Here is a 24,448-nt window from a genome sequence, read left to right on the forward strand (position 1 = left end):
GTCACCGTGGTGCTGTGAAGAGTACTAGATGCGGCCATTATTCGGTGAGATGTTGTGAAGGTCAGATGGATCCTTCTTGTGGATTCATGACAGGAGTCAGGGGAGGGTTCAAAACTCCATGCTTTTGCCTCCATTTTCCCCATAAATAACTTCAGCAGAGCAGACCGGGATGCCTGAGGAAGCCCCGAGATCCACGAAGCACTCTTGTTCTCCCGTCCAAATCTGCAGCCGTGGGCTGCCTGGCCGCTTGGCACCAGCGGCAACATCTCGAGCCCAGAGTAGCTTCTCTGTGCAAAATAATGAAACCTCTAACCATGCTGGTGGTGAAAGCTTTCTGAGTCCCCCCGGGTGCCATTCCTAACCTCATCAGGAAATCACTGAACCCCACAGAGGGCAAAAGAGATGGGTACGACAAAAGTACCCGGCTCCTCTTTTCTGCCTCGCAGGTGGCGTGAGGACAATTAGGCCGTAAGTGATGCGTGCGCGCTCAGAAGGGTGGGAGACATCGAAACGGGGGTCGTTGCAGCACGCAGCATCACCGAAACCAGGCTGATGTACACTTGGGAGAATCGGACCTCGGCATAGCCACTGTGAGAACAAAAGGGAGAGGAAGAGAGCCGGCCATCTGCCTTATGCTAGCTCAGGCTGTCAAGTCCATAGGAGCATTGTGTCTGAACGCAGGGTGAGGTCCATGGGGACGTTAGCGGATCCAAGTGGTGAAGAAGGAAAACCATGGGCAGCCGGCTAGAAATGAACACAGCTGGAAGACCAAGACAGGAGACTCCTCAGCATGAAGTACAACACGGAGAGGAGGTGTTCGCACACTGCGCCTGTCAGACCTGCATCGAGTCCAGTTGCCATAACTTCTGCTCAGATCCATGACGATCCTTCCCTCCTGCGTCGCTGGAAATGAGCTCCCGTCTAAGGTTTCATTAAGCAAAGAGGCAACCCAGCTCTGGAATGAGGATCCAGAGCCGAGCGATGCTATGTGGGGGTTGGGATTTGTTGAGTTGTCAAGTGTAACTTTAGCATGAGGATGTACATGATGTGGATTTATGGTGGACACGTGCAGGCTCAGAATTGATGGCAAGCGGCTAGTCTGAGCAAACAAGCCCTGGCTACCTATTTCCTTGGGCCAGAGCAAAGGAGAACTAATTACATGGAGAACAGCTGCAGCCTCCTTGCAACAGGACCATCTGATTCTGACCACGTCCCAAAACCAGAGCAGCAACACCTGAGACCTGCCAGGTATAATCATTCTTTTCTCAGTTGGTTAGAAATCCCCAGAAAAGGGAAGGAGCAAGAATTGGGTAAAGAGCTTGGCTCTGCTGTTGCAGTATTACTTAAGCAAATGTGGGGGGAAATATTTCAGTCTGCTGCAATATTTTCTTGGGTGCTTCAAACTTTGCAAAATGCCCTGGAGGTCACAGGCCATTGCTCCCGCTGTGTATTTCTCTTTAAGACGGTGCTCATAAGCAGAACTGGAGCACATGTGTGATGAAGGGTTGCCATGGCAAATGGGTTTTGGCACTATTTAAGACAGAGTTTTATTGCGCAGCAGAATAAATAAGCATGTTAAAGCCACATACAGTAACTTGTTGGCACATACATTAATGCTCCCAAGGGCTGCAATAACTTAAGCACCCGCCCTTTTAAACATTTTTCAGTATTTTTTTTCTTTTTTATTGACTACATGCATATAGCATTAGGGCTGGGAATGTCCCATTTCCACCCTGCTTTGAAGTGTGCAATCGAGGCAGAAAAGGACGACTGTCTAATAAATCATAAAGGGGCATTGTGTGTGAACAAAATGGGCGATTTTCCCTTTCCTGACATACCTGGGGATTCCTCAGAGCAGGACGTGGGGATATATCGGGCCCGACCCTAAAGTGCTTCCACTGAAGCTAAAAGCAGGTTTGGGAGCTTGGCGGCTGTTCTGCTTGGACATGGCCTGCGTAGCCAAAAGGGCTTTTCATGGCTTCAGTCGCATAGCCTGTCTTGCGGCTTCGGGCTCCTTTTCATGCGATTGCTGTCCCGCTTTTCCCCATCAGTTATGTACTTTGGTTTTAGTTATTTCTATAAAACATATGCTGCCTTCTCCGTTCTGCTCCCCACCTCCCACATTTATTCCAGGGAATTCCCATGGATTCTGGGAAGTGGGCAACCACACATGTAGGGGAAGGTTTGCATTAGCAGAAGAGGATGCGGGTCTACAGAGCTCTGGGAGGGGAATAGAAACGTTATCTATTCTAAATTAAACTTTATAACGAAAGCTTTGCTTTAAAAAGTTATTAGTGTATTAGACTGGGCTTTATTAAGTGAAAGAGCCAAGCCAAGTTAGGCAGAAGGTCGGTGGGGGGAGCTGTGAAGCCGGCTCCCTCTGCTGTGGGAAGCTGCGACTCATCTATGCTGGAGATCATGGATGTTTTCAGGAGCAGAACTTATTAAATTCCTTCCCGGCTCTCTCCGTACGAGCAGGTATATTCATGACACTGTAGGCACGTTCACACAGCTGCAATCGGATGATAGGTATCATTGCATCTGTTTTTCCCCGTGGTTCTAAGAACGAGATTTTACGTATTTGATTTTATTGGGGCCCAAGTCAACTGGCGCTGAGCAGTGGGAAGGCCCTGGTAGACTTGGGATCAGGTTGCTGGTCGCTGGTGAACTGCAGGGCTCCGCTGAATGGGAAAGGTCCTCCAGATTCACAACATGGAAAGGGAAAGGTGTGAGGATCTGACCGTTTCACGCGAATTGCTCCCGTTTACAATGGGCTGATAGGTTCATTATGTTTTGCAATTTGCTGAATAAGAGAATCGTGGGGGAGTGAGGCTTCTTGCTTAATGTTGATGCAGAGGTGGAGGATTTCTGTGTCGCTAGGATGCCTCTTGGGGGTACCCACAGTGGAATACCTAGCATCTCCTTCTGGTTGTTTGGGTTTGCTTGTCATTAAAGGCTGGTGGAGCTATCAGTGGCTGTTGACAAATATATTATAACAAAGTTAGGTGAAGCAAAAGTTACTTAAGATTAATCCAAACTTGCATGATATTGTCGTTTCTCTTCAGAAGAATGTGCCAGCAGGGAGAAGTACAATTTCTGACAATGTTCGGAGAACCACCTCAAGGTGGAAATTTGCAAATAGGGCTACTGTAGTATGTAATGAGAAGCTGCAGGGCTTTCAATTATCCTACATAGTCTGTCTCTTTGCAGCTTGACTGACAGCTAATTATGCTGGTGCCATTTTTTTGGCAGTGGAATTTAATCTCCCAGATGGAAAGCAAATCAATCTGCCCATTCACTGCAGCTGAGGCATACTTTGGCTCAACTTTAATTTATTCTCCTAAGCCTAAGAAGGCTAGTCATTTCAAGGTACAAAAATATCAAATTTCCTCCGCTAACCAGGCTGGTGAAAAAGTGTAGGAGAGTCAGGATTTCTTAGACTACACTATGAAATGTTGTCGCTCCTCGTTTTGTATTAGAAAACGGCAATATCATCTCCCCTTGATTCCTATTTGTGAAATCCAGCAGAGAGAAGAGGCATTTATGAGCTGGTTGCTAGTGATAATGGTTAAACATGAGTTGTGGAGGCATTAAGTGGGATTCTATGGAGGAATGAACTAAATCTCTGACGAGCGGAACACAAAAAGGAATCGGTGGCAATTTTCGAGTCTTTTAGCCAGTGTGCACTAGTTTGGTTCCCATTGGGTTTCACAGCGGGGATATAAATGCAATCCTTCTACTTACCTGCACTCTTCAGGCCTATCAATTATGCTGCTTCTTTTGAGTTGCTGTTACAACTTTAGGTATTATTGCCCTCTGTAAAGCAGCTGCAGAACGGAGTATGAGAGCAGTGACTGCAGGCTATGGGCCTGATTCTCAAGTGCTTGGGACCCAAAACTCCCATCAATGTCATCTTTTAGGATAAAAATTAAAAAGAAAACTCAGACTCCTATTTCTGGCAGAATCTGGGGTCTTGACAATTTACTGGACACGGTTAGAGAATGCAAGAAGTGAGAGGCGTTTTTGAAAACCAGAGGGTTGGCTAATGAAGAAAGCCTGTTCTAGGCTGGATCAGACGCCCTATTTACTTCAGTTATTACCTAGTACTTTTCAGGGTAATTTCCTAAAAAATCCTCAGATTTACTGGAGATGTACTCGTGTTATGGAAAGTTAACAAAGAAAGTCTGGTTTTCTTTAGGTTCTTATGATCAGAAGAGGATCTTGCACATGCCTTGCCCACGTGCAGTGGGTCAGATTCTGATTTGAGTATGCAAACGGAAGAATTGTATTGAATTCTCTGTAATCTGGCCGAAGGATTACATTTACTCTCTCCAAAATACTTAAGCATTTATAGCTAGGTAGATACTATCTATTTAATATCCTTGGAGCACTTATAGCAGTAGTAACTGAGCCCCTGGTGTGAGCCACTTGAATGTTTTGTAATCATTACAAATCTCAAACATGACATCTGATCAACTGCGGAAGTCTTCAGAGATGGTCTCTTAACTCATAGTATTTACAAGAGTGCTGGTTAGTGTCCTGTATTGTATTAACACAACATCCTAGGTGAACTAAGGACTCATGTGCGGTATGTTCCCAGTTTGTAGAGATTACACAAAGATTTGTCAAATCAAGTCTATAGCAGACCATTACTGTCCTGGTTACTCTAGTTTATGAGATAAATAGTGATCAATGCTTGGGGAAAGCAGCTGAAATAACTCAGCTTTTTAAAAATAACACCTGCAATACTCTTTGCCCTGCAGTTCTGCCCACAAACCCGGGGGCAGCCCAGATCACAAAACACCAGTGTAAAGATACTGGTGGTGAGATACCTCATTTAACAGGGGAGCTGATGCATAATGTATTACTATCAGCTTGCAAATGGATTTAAAGAATGTGTTACAGCACTGATGATAGGGTAGGAAAGACCCTCAAAAGTTACAAAGCCAGAGGGCATTTTTACACGTGCTCCAGGGTTGTGGTGGGGAGGGAGGTGTGTTTTAATTAGAGTGGCTCAGGAGCAGATCTAATTAAAAAGCCCACAGCGTCTCATGTATTCAGTATCCTGCACTTCATAATGGCAGCCAGGGCACTTTAACTAAAGTTCATCTGATGAGCTTTAGTTAAAGTGTCCACGTCACCATTTTGAAACGCGGGGACGCTGCATACACAGGATGCCATGGCTGCTGGAGGGTTCCAGTTAGAATACTCCAGCAGATTTGATTGAGTCTAATTAGTAACTAAGTCTAATAAGTCAGAATAATTAGAATGTGTTGGAACAGGTGTCGCATGTGTGTATGGGTGTCCATGAATTATGGTGATGGGGTCTGCATCTAGGAAAAGACAGCAACTTTCCCGTCACTGGCTAAAAAGCATCCTGTTCAACGCTGAGCTGATCTTCTGCTGGAAATCTGGCCCCCAGGTTGCAAATAAATATGCTATTACAGAATAGTATAATCTCCGTGAGAGGTCTCTGTTGTCTCTCCTACCCTATCATCACCTAGATTGATCTTCATCCACCTTACCTTCAACCCATGTCCCAGGTCCAGGTACTAGGCAAGAGGCCCAAAATCCCCAGGGAGGCAGAAGCAGAAACTAGACAGTAGAACAGTACAAGACCTACCTAAACACTGGAGACATTTTAGCGCTGAGCCAGATGCAAACAGTGAAGGTTGGCTCATATCTCTGATTTGCCCAGACGCTAAAACCAAACATCTGAAAAGTTGAGATTCAAAGATGAGTTCAAGTAGCTTTAAGTAAATAGAGTGTGATTTGCTACTGAATTATAACATAATTATGTGGTATGGAGGGCTGTCCTTCAACAGGGCAGAAAATGTAAGAATCCAAATGGTTATCTACCACGTCATCACTTAAGATGCATGCAATGTAAATGTTACCAAGGAATGTGCCATTCTCAAATGAAGCAAAAAAAGGACATAAATGTTATTTGTTATTGCTGCTTCCGTTCCTCTGGAGAATAACAAAGACTTCAGGAAACAAGATTTCAAAGTAGCAGATGATCTGTACAATGCTTGTGAACTCTTGCTCCTGACAAAACTGCATTTCACTCACTTTCTCTCTGGGGGCAGAACATTTCTGTCAGCAGCATATTTCAGGTGTGCCCAGCATGGCAACCTGCCTAGGGAGAGAGGACAATAATTCTAGCATACAAGCAAATCATATGGGCTGACAACTGAGTGAGTGAGGTGCTTGGAGGAAGGTATGCTGTAAAATACATAGGTAACACAGGAATCTACATAGTTGTATACACCTTGAAGACAGTGTTAAAATGAATTCTCTGGTACACATGAAAAGTACTTGGACTTTCAAACTGGAGTAATAAGTGGAGAATCAGGGTGACTATAATAGGGTTTGAGCCACAATTACACAAGTAACACAGTTAAGGTCACACAGCAGTCTCCATTTTAACCTCTTGTGTTTGAACAGGCTCATGATAGACATGTCAGAAAGAAAACAAGGTTATGAAAACAATTTTATGGCTGAAATTTTCCATGCTTCAGCCCTGTCTAAATGTGATATATGTATTTCTGAGCACATGCAATTAAGTATAAGAAACAAAATGCAAAAAAGTTAATATTCCACAAACAATGTTAATTCAGCCAACAATACATGTTCTGTTTTTCTTATTAAATGTGTAACTTGATACATTTAATTTTTTAGGTGCTAAAATGTATGCCATTAACTTAGCAGGCTGCACTACCTGGCTGAGCTAAGTTTTGCTGCCAAATCCTCAACAATTGGAGAACTCACTGCTAATGGATTCATCTCCCAAAAAGGTGAAAGTGCGGTGGGCACCAGCCGAGCAGAAGGTTGCAGGAAGCAGCTTAGGGAACACACTGAGCCGAATAATACTTACCGTATTGGGTTTAAATATTTAGGTTGAGGGGTCCATTTCCAGCAGGCTGATAATTAGTTATTGATGTGGCTTAGAATAAACTCAAGAAAGCGTTATCTATATTGGTACAATAGACCAGACAGCTCCATAACTTTTATGAAGTCAACACCATAATGTCCACCCACTGTGATGGGAGCAGAATCGGGCCCCCGAACCACAATTAAATTCCCACCCATTATAGAGAAAAGAAGACTAGGCTCAAGAAGCACTTTAACAGTGAAATCTAGCATGGTGGAACTGTCTGCCAAGGCAAATTGTGGATAACAATTCCGCTGGTCAAAGTGCTGAAAAATGTCTTTGAGAGACATATCCTTCTGTTCCTAAGAGGTAATGGATGTGCTTCACTAATGGCCGTGGAAATTCAAAGGGCTGGGCTGTAACTCCCTTACTCATCTGAAGGGAACTTGACTTCGCAACCAGTTCCACTGAAATCAACAGGATGGTTTTGGAGTCAGACGGCACGCAAGCAAGCAAGCTTTTCAGAATCAAGGCCAAAGAGATGCTAGTCCATACGAGTTGAATGGCACTCATTTGTTTATCTTTCAGCTAACAGAAAAATGCTTCCTTTCCTGATGCCATTGAAGTAATAGGATATATTTGTTAAAAGCCTCCTTGGGGAGGGTTGTATTGGAACTGTTTGGAGACGATCTGGATTATAACCGAAGTTGTATATATTGGATAAAAACATGTTGTGTTTCTCAGTTACTCGTCGGGAAAATAAGACTGAAGAGTTCAGACTTAAACACTGCAGCAATGTATAAACTACAAAGACAAAAACCATGGCTGTTGTATGATGCCAAGCACATCCAAAACTCAATGCAGACATCCCATCTACAAGGGAGATTCCAGATACATTTAGGATCTGTGCAAACTGCCCTGCCAAAGTCAACTTACTCCTGTGCAGCGGAACGTCTAATCAAATTAAAGTGTTCTGCGCTTTTGCTTATTTTGTCAGTCCTTTTGGTGACATCTAGTGGAGTTCATATAAAATGCACTGCAGCTGCAACAGACATACATTTTATTGTGAAATCCTATACCAGTTCAACTGACTGCTTCTACTTCCCCTTCCAGTTTTTTCTCCCCTCTCTAAGAGGTGGGAGACAACACTATTACAGGATAATCAAAGATAAGCAGCTCTGAGTGCTCCATGGCCCAAACTTATTATAGGCACAAAATTCATCCCCTGGTAGAGTATTATTGCTTAATTATTTGTTTGCGTCTATTTATCTTGCATTCCTTTAGAGTAACTTCATTGTAATGCACCCAGGTGACCAGAATTGTAAGCACACAATGATGAATGCAAACAATTTCACCAAGTCATACAGATGTCAGCTGAGCAATTTGGAAAATAACTATTCAGAATCAAATTCTTAGAAGGGTCTAATGAAATGAACCTTGCCAACACCAGTGAATGCTGGGTCAGTGAGCTTTGGATCAAGCAGGAATGCATTTGAACTAATGTGTTTCAGTAGCAAGTACAGATTTATAAAAACTACCAACATATGTTTGCTGCTCAAAAGGTAGATTGATTACCAGAAGTAGGGGCGAACTGATAAAGATATTTTGGGCCGACACTGATGGCTGATTATTAACGAGCCATATTAGTCAATACTGATCAGACTGCCAATCGGCAGCCGACAGTTTGGAAAGCAGCGTCTGGCTGGTAAGTCTGTTGGAGGGAAGGGGCAGGAGGTCAGGGGGAGGAGGGGGCAGATCAAGGCCCCTATGATGAGGGAGGAGTGGGGCTGGGGTTGGGTAGGTGCTGCTCAGCCGGGGCGGGGTGCAGAATGGAGCCATGAGCAGCTCATCTGGGGGGCATGGAGGGGAGGGCAGTTCCTGCCACTGCGTGCACCCCTAGGGGAGGCACGGGGGATGTGTGCCCCCCCCAGATCTGTGTGCGGGGCAAGGGTGGGCTGCTGCTGTGTTCTCGGGGTGGGGGTGGCACTGGGTTCCTCCCAGTGGGGGAGCTGGGCTGGGGCTGCGCGGTGCTGGGAGGGGCGCTAGAATTCACCATAGTCCCCCTCCCAGCGTTACCACCACTTGCTCTGAGTGTAGCCCCAGCCCACAGCAGCAGCCCGCTCTCAACCCATGCCCAGATCTGGAGGGCATATGACTCCCATACCTTCTCCAGGGGTGCATGCAGCAGCGGGAGCCACCCCCTGGACAAGCTGCTCATGGCTCCATCCCATGCTCCACCCTGCTCCGGCTGGGCAGCGCCTGCGCCAGCCCCTGTCTCCCTCTCTCACTGTGGGGCCTCAATCTGCCTCCCTCCACCCCATGCCTCTTCCTTCCAGCAGACTTACCAGTGGGACATTGCGTTCCAAGCTGCCGGCATGCACGCTGCATTTATTAAGGACATTATTGGCCACATCAGCCAAAAAAAGTTGATTGCTGATAATGTCAATTTTCCTTTTATTGGTGCTGATACGATATGGACCGATATATCAATGTACCTCTAACCAGAATGCTTCCAAGGAAAACAATCTTTCTATCAAGGGATGATTTCATTCCCTAAGTACAAACAGTTGGTTTCAGTGAAGCAAGACAGCATATATGGTGGTCTCAATTGCCAATATGGGAACTCCTGTGATAGGCAACCAGTGCACACTGGGATCATAACAGAAGGCTGTATATACATTGGAAAAGATGAGCCCTTTCAAACAAACTGGTCAGTATTAACTTAGTAGGAGCCAAATCAACCAATCTGTATTTAGATTCCCTGTGTAGATTTGTAAAAATCAGCACTGATGACCAACAAATTACCCACCAAGCTCCTACACACATGGGAACAGTGCAAAAGTTTAAAAAAAAACATTGCAATATACTTGTGCTACAATATGTGACAATTAAAAGTCTACGCTTAAATGGTTCTGGCCTTCCAAACTAGAAGGCCAATGAACTCAAAATCTGCAAGGCAACTTCTGAAATACTAACAAAAAATAAGACCACTTATGCCAAAAGGTCTGATCTTGAAAAAAATAGGCTGAGCATTCAAATTTCCAGCTAATATTAGTGAGATCTGTGGATGATTGGCACCACTGATCTGAGATGCAAGTCCAATGTATTTTATCATCTGTTGAATGGTCTTGAATTTTTGCATGCAAAAGCTTTAAAAAAAGCAATTCAAAGGCACACCAAGTGTAACAGTTCAAACATTTTACTAAATCAATTCACACAAATTCCAAATTGTAAATATAATTAAGGACAACGGGGTTTGTGTTTTTTTTTGTTTCCAGATCCATCGTTAAGACAATAAACAAACACAAATTAGGTTTGTAGCATCTGTTCTTTTAAAAAAATGAAAGGAACGCCACTCAATGTATTGATAAAGCACCACAACACAGTTACAAAATAGGGTCTGCCGTTTCTTTCACAAGTAAAAGACTACATACTCCTAACAACTTTCTTTCTCGATCCATACTTCATTAAAATAAAACTATAAAATTTCCTAGATTACACTAAATTCAGACGATGCCTGGAATACAGTGCATTAACAGCAGTAATGCCAACTATCAGTGCCAACATAAAACATTTTAGAAAGTAAAAACAAAACAGAACAAAAGTCAACCAAAAATATTTAAAGGAAAAAACAAAAACAAAACAAAACAAAAAGGAAAAAAAAAACAACTCAAAAACCAAAAACCCCCCACCACCTTTATTCCCCTAGACGAGCAAAATTTAAAATACAGGGTGCTCTGCCTCACAATGAGATAAGGATTCTGGGGGGAGATGGGCAAGACGGCTGGTTTTGTAACTTTCTGGGCTTAGTTGGCATCTAGCTTGGCCATTTCCTGAACGTATATCCCTATACTCTCACTGTCAAAGAGCACAAAGTACACGGTCTTGATTGAAGAGGACATTGTCGACACAAAATAGCTGGAGATGGCTTTCAGGATCAGTTGGGCAGCTGTTTGCTTCGGGAAACCATTTCTATAGGACAGAAAGAGAAAGTAAAAGGTTGTAGGCACATTCTTCAACACTTATATTCAAAAGTCTCAGGGACTTCAGTGACAGCTTCAAAGAAGGGTACAAAAGCCAGAGAATATTCAATAATCTGATGTAGATAAAGTTGTACAAGGTACACTATGGCAACACAGTAATTACATAAATCAACTGTTTAGAAAGACACAAAAGAACCCCTCAGTTAATCGGCAAACAGGAAATGTGAAAAGAACCAAAGAACAAACTACTTTGATGTTATCTCTGTTTAACAATATAACACAAAAATAACAGGTTACATTTCCACAATCCGAACAGAGCGAAGAGCAAAAATTGCTCTGACCCTTTTCATTGGGTAGAAATATTAACAGCATATTTTTGACTAAAATAGAAAAGGCGATGATGATTTCACGAACCATGTGAAGTGTTAAAAGGAGTACAGCTTCCAAGTAAGTAGTAAAATAGTTGCATTAGTTCTGAGTTCTAACATTTAAGCAGGTGTATGGCGAGTCCTCTCCACTTTCAAAATTGTTCATAAACAAAGCTCTGCATCACACCTAATTTAACACATGCCATTGAGGTCAAAGGTTTATCTGAGCCTACTAAGCTGCTGGACCAGCATGGATAAGGGATGCCAGTTTCTGTGTGATATTGGCTACAAGGAAGAGATGTGCCTACCATCAGGTCTGTCCACTTCTGACTTTCTATCCCAAATGATCAGGGACTCATTTAGATAGAGCATGATCAGCTGGGGGTGGGTGGGGGTGCCTTTAGTCTGAATTTAGAGCAAAGCTCAAACTCATACCTATGGAAGCACAGCACAACTCCTTCAGTGCTTTGTCACCACACCACAAGAGTACATATTGAGAAATGTAAAACAACTAAACCAATTGATCCAGTATCGGCTGGAAAGGGTCTACAGTTTCCAAACAGAGAGCTTCATAAGAGCTTGGACTCAAATCAACATCTAAAGGGTCTGCCATCTGCACCTGTAGAAGAAACCATATGCAAGCAGACTTTGCAGTGTTTTCTGCTGACAGGTTTCTAAATGAGTGAGTTTCAAAGTCAAAGACTGGCCCTGACAACACCTTTCCTCCAACTCCCTCCAGGTTTACATCCAATGGCTGTTGGCCTGAAAGTTTTTCATCCTATCTTAAGCAGAGGTCAAAACACAAGGAGACAAGTCTGACTTCAACATGGTCAGGACCAAAGCAATAAAGGGCTTTATAGATCCATAACCCACACCTGGATTTACATCTGAAACGACTTGGAAGCCACTGTCAGCTGTGGTGCTGTGTTAGCAGTGAAGCACTGATAAGTAACAGGTCCAGCTGAACACTGAAGGATCTGAACGTGTAAACCCCCAGTAATATGGTGTAACATTCTGGAAGCAAAAAGGAATGGATCACTTTTTCAAGGTGCACACACAGATGCAATGTTAAGGGGCATGTTAGACATCTGTGGACTGGTTTTGCACCATGTACTTACACTTTGTCAATGCTTAATTTGTATTGCATTTTATAACATTGCGTGCAAGTGCCCTAGGTCTGTATCTACACGAATCTTTGGCTGCCTTACAACAGAACATTGTAATACATTCCCACATAAATTTGTACTGCATTATACTCACAGAAATTATGTTGAATGAATGGTAATAAAGACATATTAACAGAAACACCCTGGGCTTACTTTTCTTCCTTTCTTCCAATTTGTTCTGTAAATTGAGTGGATTTTTTACTCCTTATGAAAAAATAGATGTTCAGGATGAGAAAAAAAATTAGCTAGCTGTTTCTGATTATGCACAGGGTCACTTGCAGGCCAGAGGAGTGGAACTACTGCCGGTGCTAGTATGATGGACTAGTAAATTACTTGCTTTGTTTGTATTTTTTTCTTCAAGTTTCTGTGATATTGTGTGCAGGAACAGATAAATCCATCCCGCTATGGAACAAGCACAACAGGGAGAAGGTGGCAGCCCATATTCCACATTAAACCTGTGCAGGATATACTATGGTCGCTTTTCTGCGAGACCCTGGCTAATGCCCTTGTGCTCCTGCTGGCAGAGGCTCATAAGGAACCCCAATAGTAGGCAATGTTCCTTGAGGGAGGAAATTTCATGGAAGGCAGCACAAGAAATCGACTCTATTTCGGTAAATCCCTGCTAGGCAGACATGGTGTGGTTGCCTGAAGCTATGGTAATTTGAACTTTCTGTGCCTGGTTTGTTACACTGGGTCCACAGACTCTTCACATAAAAGCAATTGTCTATGGAGACAATCCAGCAGATGCACTAATGTAACCAGATAAGACAGTTGATCACAGAGAAGAGAAAAGGAGCAGAACAGAATGAAGGACCGATGGGTTTTTAAAGATATATATGATGGAGAAAACTATGATGATTATACTCCCTGGCCACAGGTGTCCAAAATGTTCCTGTTACATCTTTCCTAAGTACTTCACAGAAGTAACCTGTTCTAACTCCAGCTTGTTCCACATATCTTGATTCCAGTTCAATCCAATCTCTTCCATAAAAAGCATGTGACTCTTGTAAAAGCTCCTGTTGAGCTGCTCCCTAAATAAATGCAACTGCACAGCTATTTAGCAGCAAACAGACCTGAGTGGCAGATCTCAGTAATGTTCTTTAAGGCACTCCTGGAATACAATGGTGACAAGAGTAGTATAAAAAGCTAATCAGAATGCAAAAAAAAAAAGATTCAAAATCCTGCACCACTAAAGCATAACTGAATTCAGAGAGAGAAAGATCAGGCCCTAGGAAATATTTTATTTCCAAGGGTATTTTACAAAGTGAAGGGAAGTGGTTGGTGTCTTTGATTTTTTTTATAGTCCCTCTTGCATTTAAACAAACTTGAAGCCAACATAGTAATATCAGGGTTATTGAGATGCTCACACCCTAACAACGTAAAGGAAGACTTCTACTTACAAACCCACTGCATCATGGTTTTGAGTTATTTAGTGTTTGTTCACTTTGCAGAGGAGAAGCCAGATTCCTCTCCGGTATTAACAGATGTGTCATTTAGCACTAGCTAACAGGAGTACTGAACTCTCATTACATGCTGCAAGAAGCAGAAAGACAAAAGGCAGCTGCCTGCATCATGTACCACTTCGTATTCACTACCTTCTTATAAATGTATTCTAATAGCGATTTTATGGTGGTGCTGTGCGCAGCATGGCATTAGACATGTTGTCTGTAGAGAATACCTGCGATTTCTCAAAATGGATGATATGACACGGCATGTGTTGTTCTCGTCTCAGAACACGCCTGAACTTTCCTGGCTTTTAACAACCATAGTGTGAAATAACTTGAGTTTCCACAGCTCATTTTGTTGATATAGGGAGGATCAACCTTGTAAAGAGGTGACCGACTGCTCAGGTAGTACTGATGTAGGAGCCACTTGCTGCTTTATAAGGAATATGACCTGTTCCCCAGTTCTTTTTTTTTTTGGTTGCTTATGCATGCTACAGTCTGGCACAAGTCACAGAGGCCTTTTGGCTGCTAAGGTACAGAGCACAGCAGCCAGACAGGGAAGCATCAAGATCAGGGGAGTACAGGTTTCCAGCATCTCCTTAAGGGGACTTTGAAACATTGCTGCACTGCTGCTTTTGATGTGCCAGCTAGCAGGTTATACCAAATTAGCTTATGGCCAAGGGTTTGAGAGCTTCATCCCCAGGTTTGCGAGTGCTCAGAGAGGTTTTCACATTACAAACTGATTAGGTACACTTAAGTCAGTATGGTACAAGAGTGACATGGTACAGGGGAGAGGCACAGTGTTGACCAGAGACTGCTTTTGGAGCTTCTGGGAAGAACAAGAGCTATTTCCACAGACTGCATATTTTTAGTGTAGTTTCTGTAAAACTGCAGTTTGAGCCTTTTGCAAAAGTTGTGCACAGGCAGATTAACATCAGAACCCCTAGAAGATAACCCACTATGAGAGCACGAATCTGTGTTCAAACCTGAACCTCTAGCACTTTTCTTTCTTGCTCTTCCCCCCTGCCCTTGCTGGAGTGAACTTTTGGTCACCTTTGCAAAGCACCCTTTGACCCGCGCTCTTGTGAAAGTTAGTGTCGCTGGGCATCCAGCCCACTGGATGCTGTGAGCAAGCTCTGTTATTTCCCCCCGATGCACAAAATGATTTATTTGAACTACCCTCATGTAATCCCATTCCTCAGCCATAAAAGAGAATAGAGCTGTTTACATGGGTTTACTGGGTGATGTCTGTTTGACAGATGTCGGTACCAGAACAGCTGTGAGCATGTGGTGCCTTTGGCATTTATTGTCTTTAGAAGCTTTAGATTTATATTTTAAAACTTTTTCACTCCATAAAACAAGTGAGTTGTATTGACAGACTATATTCTATTTCATAGAAATTCATTTATGTCCCAAACAGCCCCTTTACTTAAGAAGGAAAAAAAAAAAAGAAAAAGGGGAATGCATAAGCATGTCTATGCCTGCCATGTGCCAAAGGTTGTACTGCACTCTCCTCTCTTTTAAAAAGTACTGGTCTCATCAGCTTGAGTACAAGTTATGTGCTAATGCCAAGCTGAGACTAACCCCTCTCAAAATCTTCTCTCTCACTCAATTACGTTTTATAATTGAACAAGAACCAGAAGACCTTTTCATTATTTTTAACAGCAATACACTACTTTGTAGCATTGGCAGTGGCAAGCCATCCCACCAAGAAAAAACACACTATGCTCTGTTTTGTAAAAGCCACCTTCTCTGCAAGCACACTTTGCGTAAATGCTTGCCTCCACAACATCTACTACAACTTGCATACTCTTATCTCCTACCTAAAATGGCATAGGTCACCAACCAATATTTTTGGGCCAGGTATGACAGAAGTCTGTTACACTTCATTAAAAGAATGATAGTTTACATTTCTATAGTGCCACTCAACCCAAAGGATCCAACAGTACTCTACACTATATCATTTCATCTCATCTCATCTCATCCTGTATATAAGGATATACAGGAAGCAGTTTACTAGAGATATGCAGCCACTTCTGAAAAGCAGCAACCCCCTATGCAGCATAATGAATATCAGTAGGCAGAATCTTATTCCCAATGATGATACAGTGAACGTGTACTGCTGAGGTAAATTCAAAGGAGCGTTTGTACAGCATATGTATAGCCAGCTGGTATAAAGTGGCATTGATCTGGCCTTCTGTGACCTCATGCAACAACCCGTAAGGCCCCAAAAGTTCAAAAGAAACCCAAAAGCTTCTGATTTAGCCTTGATTCCATATTTAAGCACTTAAATGAATGAACCTGTATTAAAAAAAATGGGCATCCTACATAACTTATACAGGATACAGGAACTAATATATAGATGTCTGTTTTGTTTTTTTTTTTAAACCTGGCTAAGACTTTTAATTGCTCCGCTGAAAAAGTGCTACAAAATAAATGGAATAGAATTCAATTTTTAGATATCACTGGAAAATTAGAATTGACTGTGCCATTCCTGAGAAAACGTATTTCAAACACAACACTTAGGCTGACACTAAGACTATAAACAGAAGTAGCATTTGTCCCAGAATAAACTATTTTATCCCACAACAAAGTGCTATCATTCAGTTGTCCATGTCCATTGTCCTAGGACAAAACTTAAAAAGCTTAATGGGACAAGAAGGGACACTGCAAAATTCATCTGAACTGTTATCCTGGGATTGCTTTATTGAATCGATGGCAGAAAAGCAGCAATGCATTCAGCCGCTCACTAAATCCTGATTAGAAAGGCTGTGTGTATACACACTAATCCTGGGATATTTCTGTTCCAGGATGAACACAGGCACTACTTCTCCAGGGACAAAAACAATGTCTCCTTCCTAGCCTACGTCATACCTTTGAGTTATTTTATGAATTAACGATAATAGCATTAACTAAACGGTGAAGCTTGATAAAATACACTCCTTTTTGCCACGTTTATTTCCTAAGTTTCTGGGAGGCTATTAAAATTTATGTACTCTTAAAAACTGCATTTCATCAAAATCAAAAAGTGCATTAGGATCAGCAGGGATCCCTCTCACGCCTGATGAAGTCTGAGTGGGGATTCCAAGTATCACATATTGATTGACCAGATCTACAAGAAAGATCTCAAGAGTAAGTGAAAGAGAATAAATCAATGTACGGCAGTGAGAAATGTGTATGAGCAGCTGATGGATGTGGTGGTCTATTGGAACAGATCTGCATGACCACCTTACCTGCCACTGCCAATTGAAGGAAATGCAATAGACTTCAGCTTCTTCTCATCAGCCACAGCCAAGCAGTTCTTCACTGTCTTTTCCAGCAGCTCTTCACATTTGTCTGAACCCCAGCCTGGGCTGTTACAGTGGATCACAAATTTAGCAGGCAGTCCATGACCGGCACTGAGAGCCGCTAGTGAGAAACAGAAAATGAAACTTAAGTGCTTTCAGTTAAGGATTAAATAGAAGTGCACAAGCGGAAATGTGATTAAAAAACAAACAAATAACAGGCAGGCACTACTATAATCCCAATGTCTCTTTTCTACTACAAATCAAGTAGTCTTAAGAAATAACATGATTACACAGACTCTGTGTTTTGTATTTCCTACTGCACTTTGTTGTGGTAATTGGAAAATTATAGCTATAATAGATATCAATGAACAAAGAGCAAAATCTATGGTTGGCAGCTAAGAAAAGATATAAATGCGTAGCAAGGACTTTATCTAGTTGTGCAATTTATTATTCTATATAACAAGAAAGATGCAGTGGTCTGTCAGAGTATAAAGATAAGGGGATGCTACCATTTTGTGTTAGTTCAGCTATTGAGTTTGAGGAAATGCCAGGATGTTATAACTTCTGATTAACTCATTCTCTGTGACTTTTAGCTATTCAGTGTTAAATATGCAGTTTATTGAGTTAGGTTTTGATTAGGCCACAGCCCAAGTGCGATGAAACAGAAGGAAATGATGATGTACCTAAACTGGTAGGAAAAACTGCAACCTCGGCAAATTATACAAGTGTCTTCATTTATTTGCAGATAATATGGGACTTTATTCCTGATTTAGTAAAAGCAAGTCTATTTGGTTTACATTTCAAGACTTCTGGATTGATGATGTTCCTTTTCAATTTCTGTGCTGCACGTGTTACTGATGATGGCTGACACAATGGCATTTTCTAATTTACCCCTCTCATCAAATACTTGACAAACATTTGTGCTGTATGAATTTAGTGGACTTGCAGTGTTTGATCCATACATAGCAGGCATGACCTTGTACATGCCAAGGAACTGAAGAGGCCCCTTTTATCATGCTAATCAGTGTCCCCCACCTCTGGCATGATGTAAGGTAGACATAAGGATACTCCACACGTGGACTAGTGACTACTAGTCTCCATGTCTGGGGACTGTAGGGACAGCTCCCACAGTTTGGGAATCTTTTTCCAAGACTTAAGGCCTGTCTTACTTACTGCTGGGCATCGGGTTGGGTTCAGGGAAGGGAAAAGACTGCATGCTCTCCTTGCATGCCTGATAATGTAGGGAGGGATGGTCTATTCTGCAACTGCAATTGTGAGGTTTCATATAAAAATCTGCTACCTTGGCCCATTTAAAAAAATGCCCATTCATAGACTCACTTCCTAAAACTCAGAGGACACCAGTTGGACCAATGTCCACAGACATGCAGCTGCAACCATTCATGCCCACAAAACTGTGGGTGCAAAATGGGAGCCTGTGTCTAGGAACAACACCAGGAAAGGTGACGACTGACCAGAAATTTTCTATTCCATGCTGGAATGGTTATGGAGCACTTGGTTATTAAAAAATGGTGAATAACCCCAAAAGCCTTTTTATCACATGTGCCTATTATCCTGCAGGTGCTGCAGAAAACAGAAGTTGCCGGGTAGAATTCTGACTGCTGGTTAATCAAAAGCGTAAATTTTAAGGGACAATGGAAACCTAAGCATTTATACTATTGTGGGCTGGCAGATCCTCAACAGACTGGATAACCTCCGTGCTAAGCAATTATGATCTGTCATTATTTGCATCCCCAGAGTTGGCAGGTTCAGGATAGATCATAAATCCAGGAAAAAATCTAATAAGAGCAGCTGACACAGCACTAGTCAGATGTGGGATTTTATGTATGGTGAAACTCTGAGGTGGCCACTTACTGACAAAGTAAAATACTGTACTGATATGAATCACGGGTTCATTGTCTCTCAGAAGGACGGTGCCTGCTGAAGGACCTATGGGGATTCTCTGGAGCACAGGTCAGCAACATATGGCCCATGGGCCGCATCCAGTCTGTGGAGCCACAAGATCTGGCCTATGAAAGTGAAGGGTGTTGCTTGTGCCCATACCAGGACTAGGCAATCAGAAGCAGTGCTGAGGCAGGGCATCTTCCAGCTGCGCCCAAACTACTGCCACTTCCCCCAGTCCCCTGCTCTCTGGATGTGGTGCAGGTACAGCTCCCAGCAGGCCAGGCAGCTTCCATCTGTGCCTGTGCTGCAACCTGGGGGGTGGGAGGGTGGCAGAAGTACAGACACAGTTTGCAGATACTCAATCCTGGTTGGAAGCTGCACTTGCAATGGACCTGGGGAAAGCAAGAGAGGGAGCAGCTCCCTGCTGCCTGGCCTCAGCCTGGGCATGAAGAAAGCCCCCTTCCTCGAGCTGGGTTGTTCTGAACATGGCTTGTAAAACATTGCCAGCTCCTGCTTTGGTAACTGTCTGGAGCTACTGCCATGTATTTCAAATGAAGCTGCTTTGAAAGAGTAAGTATTTTACACAGTTTTCTATAATATTTATAAATGCAGCATGCCAACCTCTACTCTAGGATAAGGACTCTGCTTTAGCCCCTGCTGGGTTAGGGGAATTTCCAGATGTGTATGTTGGGATGGGAGAGAGAATCCCTAGGGGGCAAAGGTATTTATTTGACTGGACCCAACTATTCTCTGGGAATCATCCAGCTGGGAGTAGAGTCCTTGAGGGACACTTTTCTGGTCTAACAGAGAGACCTGCCCTAGAATAGGACTGCAAGGTCACTCCCTTGGGTTTAGGGGAGTGGAAAGTAAATGTTCCCTCTAGCCTGAAATTCTGTTTTGAGCAAAGCGGGCCTGGTCCACGTAGCAGGAAGGTCAGTCAGAAGATAGTGCTCTGCCAATTCTATAGTTTTCTCCACATACGAACTCTTGCTAATAAAATAAGCATTGCATATAAATGTATATTTCCATGTTTGAGTTTGGATAAATAAGGAAAGTCCAGAGTGTGTGAAAAAAGTGAAAATAAGCACCATGAGTAAACAGCCATAAGTTTTCCTGTCATATTCCAAGGCTTACATTTTTTCCTGGGTTTACTCAGCATTTATTTTGTAAACTGCATGTACTCTATTTAGTTTTACACTGTAAACACAGATGGCAGAATCAGAGTTCTTTACTCACAACATATATCAGCAAGTTTACAGATGGCCTAATATTATGCTTTGTCATTTATCAAACTTTATTGCTCATATATTAGATTTGTTCAGATGAAAACTGATAAATTTGACATCACACACTCATAAACTTTTACAAAAATCGCACTACTAGAGAAAGCACTGAAACAATTTCTCTAGGTAGCCTGTTCCAATGCTTGACCTCCCTCATAGTCAGAGTTCCTCCTAATCTCCAACCTAAATTTCCTCTGCTGAAACTTGAGGCCACTGCTCCTAGTCCTGTCTTCTATGGCCACAGAGGAAAGTCCATCTCTATCTTCTCTTGACTTAGAAATTTTCAAGAGCAGGTTTGGACAGACAGCTGGCTGGGATGGACAGGAGATGCGATTGTGGGATTGTGAATTGGATCCCATCATGTTTTCTTGCCAGGGCAGGGGAAACCTGATCCTGGGCTCCCTTTGCCTTGGAAAGAAGCAAGCTCTTGCAACTGGGAGCCCCCTCAGCTGACTGCAATAGCCTAGGAGCTCAGGGTGCACATGGGTCCCCCCCAAGCTGGGAGCTCGGACACGGCTCCCAGTCGCAGGGATTCCTGGCTACATATTCAGTTAATGGCATGATAGCAAGCAACTACAAAGTTATTACACATATTTTGTAGAATTACTTTGCAGATTATTCCTCTTTTTATAACACCATTAATTGATTTAACATGTGGCTGGGTGACTGGCTAATCATGCCGCAGGAGTAATGCGCAGGTGGGGCCTTTGCCCCATCAAGGTCATTAGAATCTCGGTATAAAACATATGCTTTGTAGGAATGGATTTAAAAACAGGCTTATGTGCTTTATTGATTTGGATGTTAAGAAACAAAGATATCTTCCAGTACACACAGACATATGTGCTGATGTACGCTTATGTACATAAACACCTCAATACTTGTTTGTGAAAAAGGATGATTTTTATTTTTCAGTACTAAATTAACGCTTGACTTTGTCATCACATGTGTGTGGAGTTTGTGGTCTTTCACTTTTGACAGGGGGTCAGATAACAACTAGAACAGAATCACTTACGCAATTGCTACATTAAAATTCACAGCCTCTGAGTGTGACTTACTTGCATATAACATGCAGAAAAACTCAGTTAAAAATCCCAGAGCCTACAAAAGCATCATCAGTAAGTTTGCAGAGAATTAAGCCTCACCTCCTGCTACTTCCAAGGGCCCATTCTTTTTGCGAAGCTCAATGACCGCCTCCACAAATTCTTTGCCGCCTTTCTTTTCCAAAGTGCTTCCTGAACAAAGACAGGTTTTACTTTACTTTTTCACTCCTAAAGCAGAAACATGATTCATCCTTTTATGTGGTCAGACATCCTAGATTTTTCTGCCCAAACATTTTTGGGGACTGCAAAGTAAGATCTAAACCTTTTGGGACTTCACAGTTAGCTAGTCAGTTAAAAAAAAATAAAAATAAAAAACAACCCCAAGCCTCTCATTTGCATCCCTTTGCTGACCTCACTCTCTGATTTCAGTGTCAAGATCTGTGCAATTACATCCCTGGTTGCCTTCTTACTGCAGAGCACCTGTTAGTGTGCAGTGTTTCAGGAGAGGGCGCTCCCTCAATGCTGCTTGAAGGTTCAGCATTCCTTCCCTTAGGACTCATTTCCCCTTTCTGCTATAACTTGTTTTTAAAGAGTGATTTGCCACAATAAGAATTTGAAACTCACCTGATCTTGGTCCCTGACCCCAACAGGTGGCACCAGGAATGAAACAGTCTCGTGAGTGCAGCGGGCTGCTTTACTTGGTAACTGCCCAGATTGTTGAGCCACCTTCAACCAAGAGGAAGAGCCTCAGAAATAAGGAGAATCTCGAAGGAACATATTCCTCCAATGAACTTCTCTAACTATTGCTAAGGAGCTGGACACTGTCGCTCCGGGAGGAAGAGAGCTGTGCAGTGTCAGGGTAACACAGGGGGTGTGCTTGACAAAGGCAGTCCAACACTAAATGGTTTAGATCTTATTTTGCAGCTCTAATTTTATATGTTAATAAGAAAATAGCCCAAGAAAACATTTTCCTAACTACTTAAGCATCCCAAATCATTTTGCACTGTGCATATGAATTACACAGGTAGGTAAAGTAAGAAGCAGTGCTATCAGAAAGCTTGTGATTTGAGATATTACTTCTGAAAATTGATTTCCAAAAATCCAGGACTAGAAACTCTTAATACATCTAGACATTTACTTGGTGAAACCCATTCCTTTTACTGGTCAAGAAGAAAAAACTGTTGTGTTCTGATGGAAGTGCACATATATGCTCAATGACGCCTCTGCTTTGACATCATTATTAGTTTCCTGCTCCCCCCCACCCCGCCAAAAGTTAATATTAAAAATATTTTGGAAACAGTAACTGAATGCATTATTTGTATGCTAACTTCCTGGGCTCACCTCTATTTTTTTTTTAATAGAACTGTATTTCACAAAGAGTGTTGGTAGTTTAAAAAAAAGATGTATCCCATTTCATTAGTCACGATTACTTAGCACTGGGAGTTGTGTTTAAGTATGGACTGAAAGTTCCAGACCTTGTAGGCCCAGGGTTTACACTGTTGACAGCACTCATCTCAACTTTTCAGTATTTTGCCCTGGGATTATTTTCACACACCTCAACATTTTTTTCCTCATTAACTCCATAGCTCCTCAGAAGCAATTTGGACTGCTATGTGATGAGGTGAACTCTCCATCATCAGAAATGTTCCAGATGGCGCATTTATAGCTCTGCTTACAGAACCAAAGAGTGAGAGCTAGCTGGGGGAGTGGGCAGGTGCACAACCTGATCTGAGCTGCTGGTAAGGATTAAGCAGGGTCCTTTTACAGGTCTGCCAGGACAGAGAGGGGTACCCTTTGCTAAGCCTATTGAAGAGGCATAGCTAACACTGCCCTTGTGCAGCCACCTTCCCTTGGGCATATAGGAGTGGGGGAAATGGGCTGTTAACTCAACCAGTGCTGAAGCGCACGCTGTGTGCAGCCCTGATCCCTTGAGCACAAATGCAGGAGAGGGATATATAATTAAGTCTTGCATAGAATTTATGATAGGAAAGATCTGTTAGATCATCCATATTAGTTATAAATGTACCAGGAAACAGGACTTCCTTTCCTTCTGCTGGGCATTTGTTTACTGTTAAAAAACCAACCCCTCCCCTCCCCCCCGCAGTAATTTATTTAAAATGACAGTTTCACTTTTTACTTAAGAAATTTGATTCTTTTCTTCTTGTAGAGCTGAGGAAAAGAAAAGAAATTTTCCATGTACATTAACACTAACATCTGCATTCATTTTTTAATTAAATTCAGTCTCTTCTTTAATTGATAGCAAGGCTTGGAGTTTAAATTCATACATTAATACTTTGCTGTAAATTAGCTTCATCCTGAAAAAGGACACATTGCATTTAACCTTCTTCCACTATGTTAGTAAAATTCTTGAATGTCTAGCTTCACAGCTTCAAGGTTAGTGGCTTATTTGCTCACAGGCATAAATGTGTGTCACTCCCATGAGAATAAGATCATTATCTCATGCTTCCCAACAGGCATTGGTATCAGTGTTGAAAACACAGCCCAAACAGAAATTTAGGCTCGTAAAATGTTTAGGATAAGCCCACAGTACATTTATCAGTTAGAAAAAATTTTCAGCTGGGTAAACGTTAATCATGTGAAGCTAAGCATTTGTGCACCTTTATTCTTTCTTACAGCAGTCAGGAGGGAAATGGAATCTACACTGAATTACGAGCAGTGCAGCTCTGATATAAAGTTTCTTTGTAGGCTACTTGCAAAAGCAGCTCTTCAGCAAAGGTGAAGGATGAGTCTGTTAGCTAACGGACTCGCTGACTTCAGAAGCATGTTCTTTAAATACAGAATACTCTTGAATTTTCCTTCTTATGCCTCAAACTTCTTTTTGATTATCAAGTCTGAGGCCATACCAGCTCAAACTGTTATCTCCCCTGCTCTAATAAACAAAGAAGGGTTGGCTTGGGTTGGGCATTACTTGGAAGGAAAATCTTTAGGGAAAACTCAAGGTAGTATATGAAGTGCTGACAACTCTGTAGGGGATGCTCTTCACTTCAAACAGGTACTGAAATAATGTCCCAAGCACAGGAGGCACCATGTGGATGATGGTGATTAGGTTAAGATGAAATGTAAAACTGAGTCCGTGATC

At 42.4% G+C, this 24,448-nt stretch overlaps 1 protein-coding gene across 4 annotated transcripts in view; it reads right to left on the bottom strand.

The window, feature by feature from the left end:
- Nucleotides 1-10,057: 10,057 nt before the first annotated feature.
- The window catches only part of LOC109310106 (core histone macro-H2A.1), a 45,276-nt gene continuing 30,885 nt past the window's right edge, over nt 10,058-24,448 (bottom strand). For all 4 annotated transcript variants that reach the window (XM_019535114.1, XM_019535112.1, XM_019535113.1 and 1 more), the window contains exons 6-8: nt 21,451-21,540; nt 17,070-17,244; nt 10,058-10,846 (exon numbers count right to left, since the gene is read on the bottom strand). In XM_019535114.1, the coding sequence (XP_019390659.1) occupies nt 10,681-10,846; nt 17,070-17,244; nt 21,451-21,540 (431 nt within the window). In that variant the 3' untranslated portion in view covers nt 10,058-10,680. The remainder of the gene's footprint in view (nt 10,847-17,069; nt 17,245-21,450; nt 21,541-24,448) is intronic.

This window comes from Crocodylus porosus, unplaced genomic scaffold, assembly GCF_001723895.1.
Source record: "Crocodylus porosus isolate Cpor-Errol unplaced genomic scaffold, CroPor_comp1, whole genome shotgun sequence".
NCBI classification, from domain to species: domain Eukaryota; kingdom Metazoa; phylum Chordata; order Crocodylia; family Crocodylidae; genus Crocodylus; species Crocodylus porosus.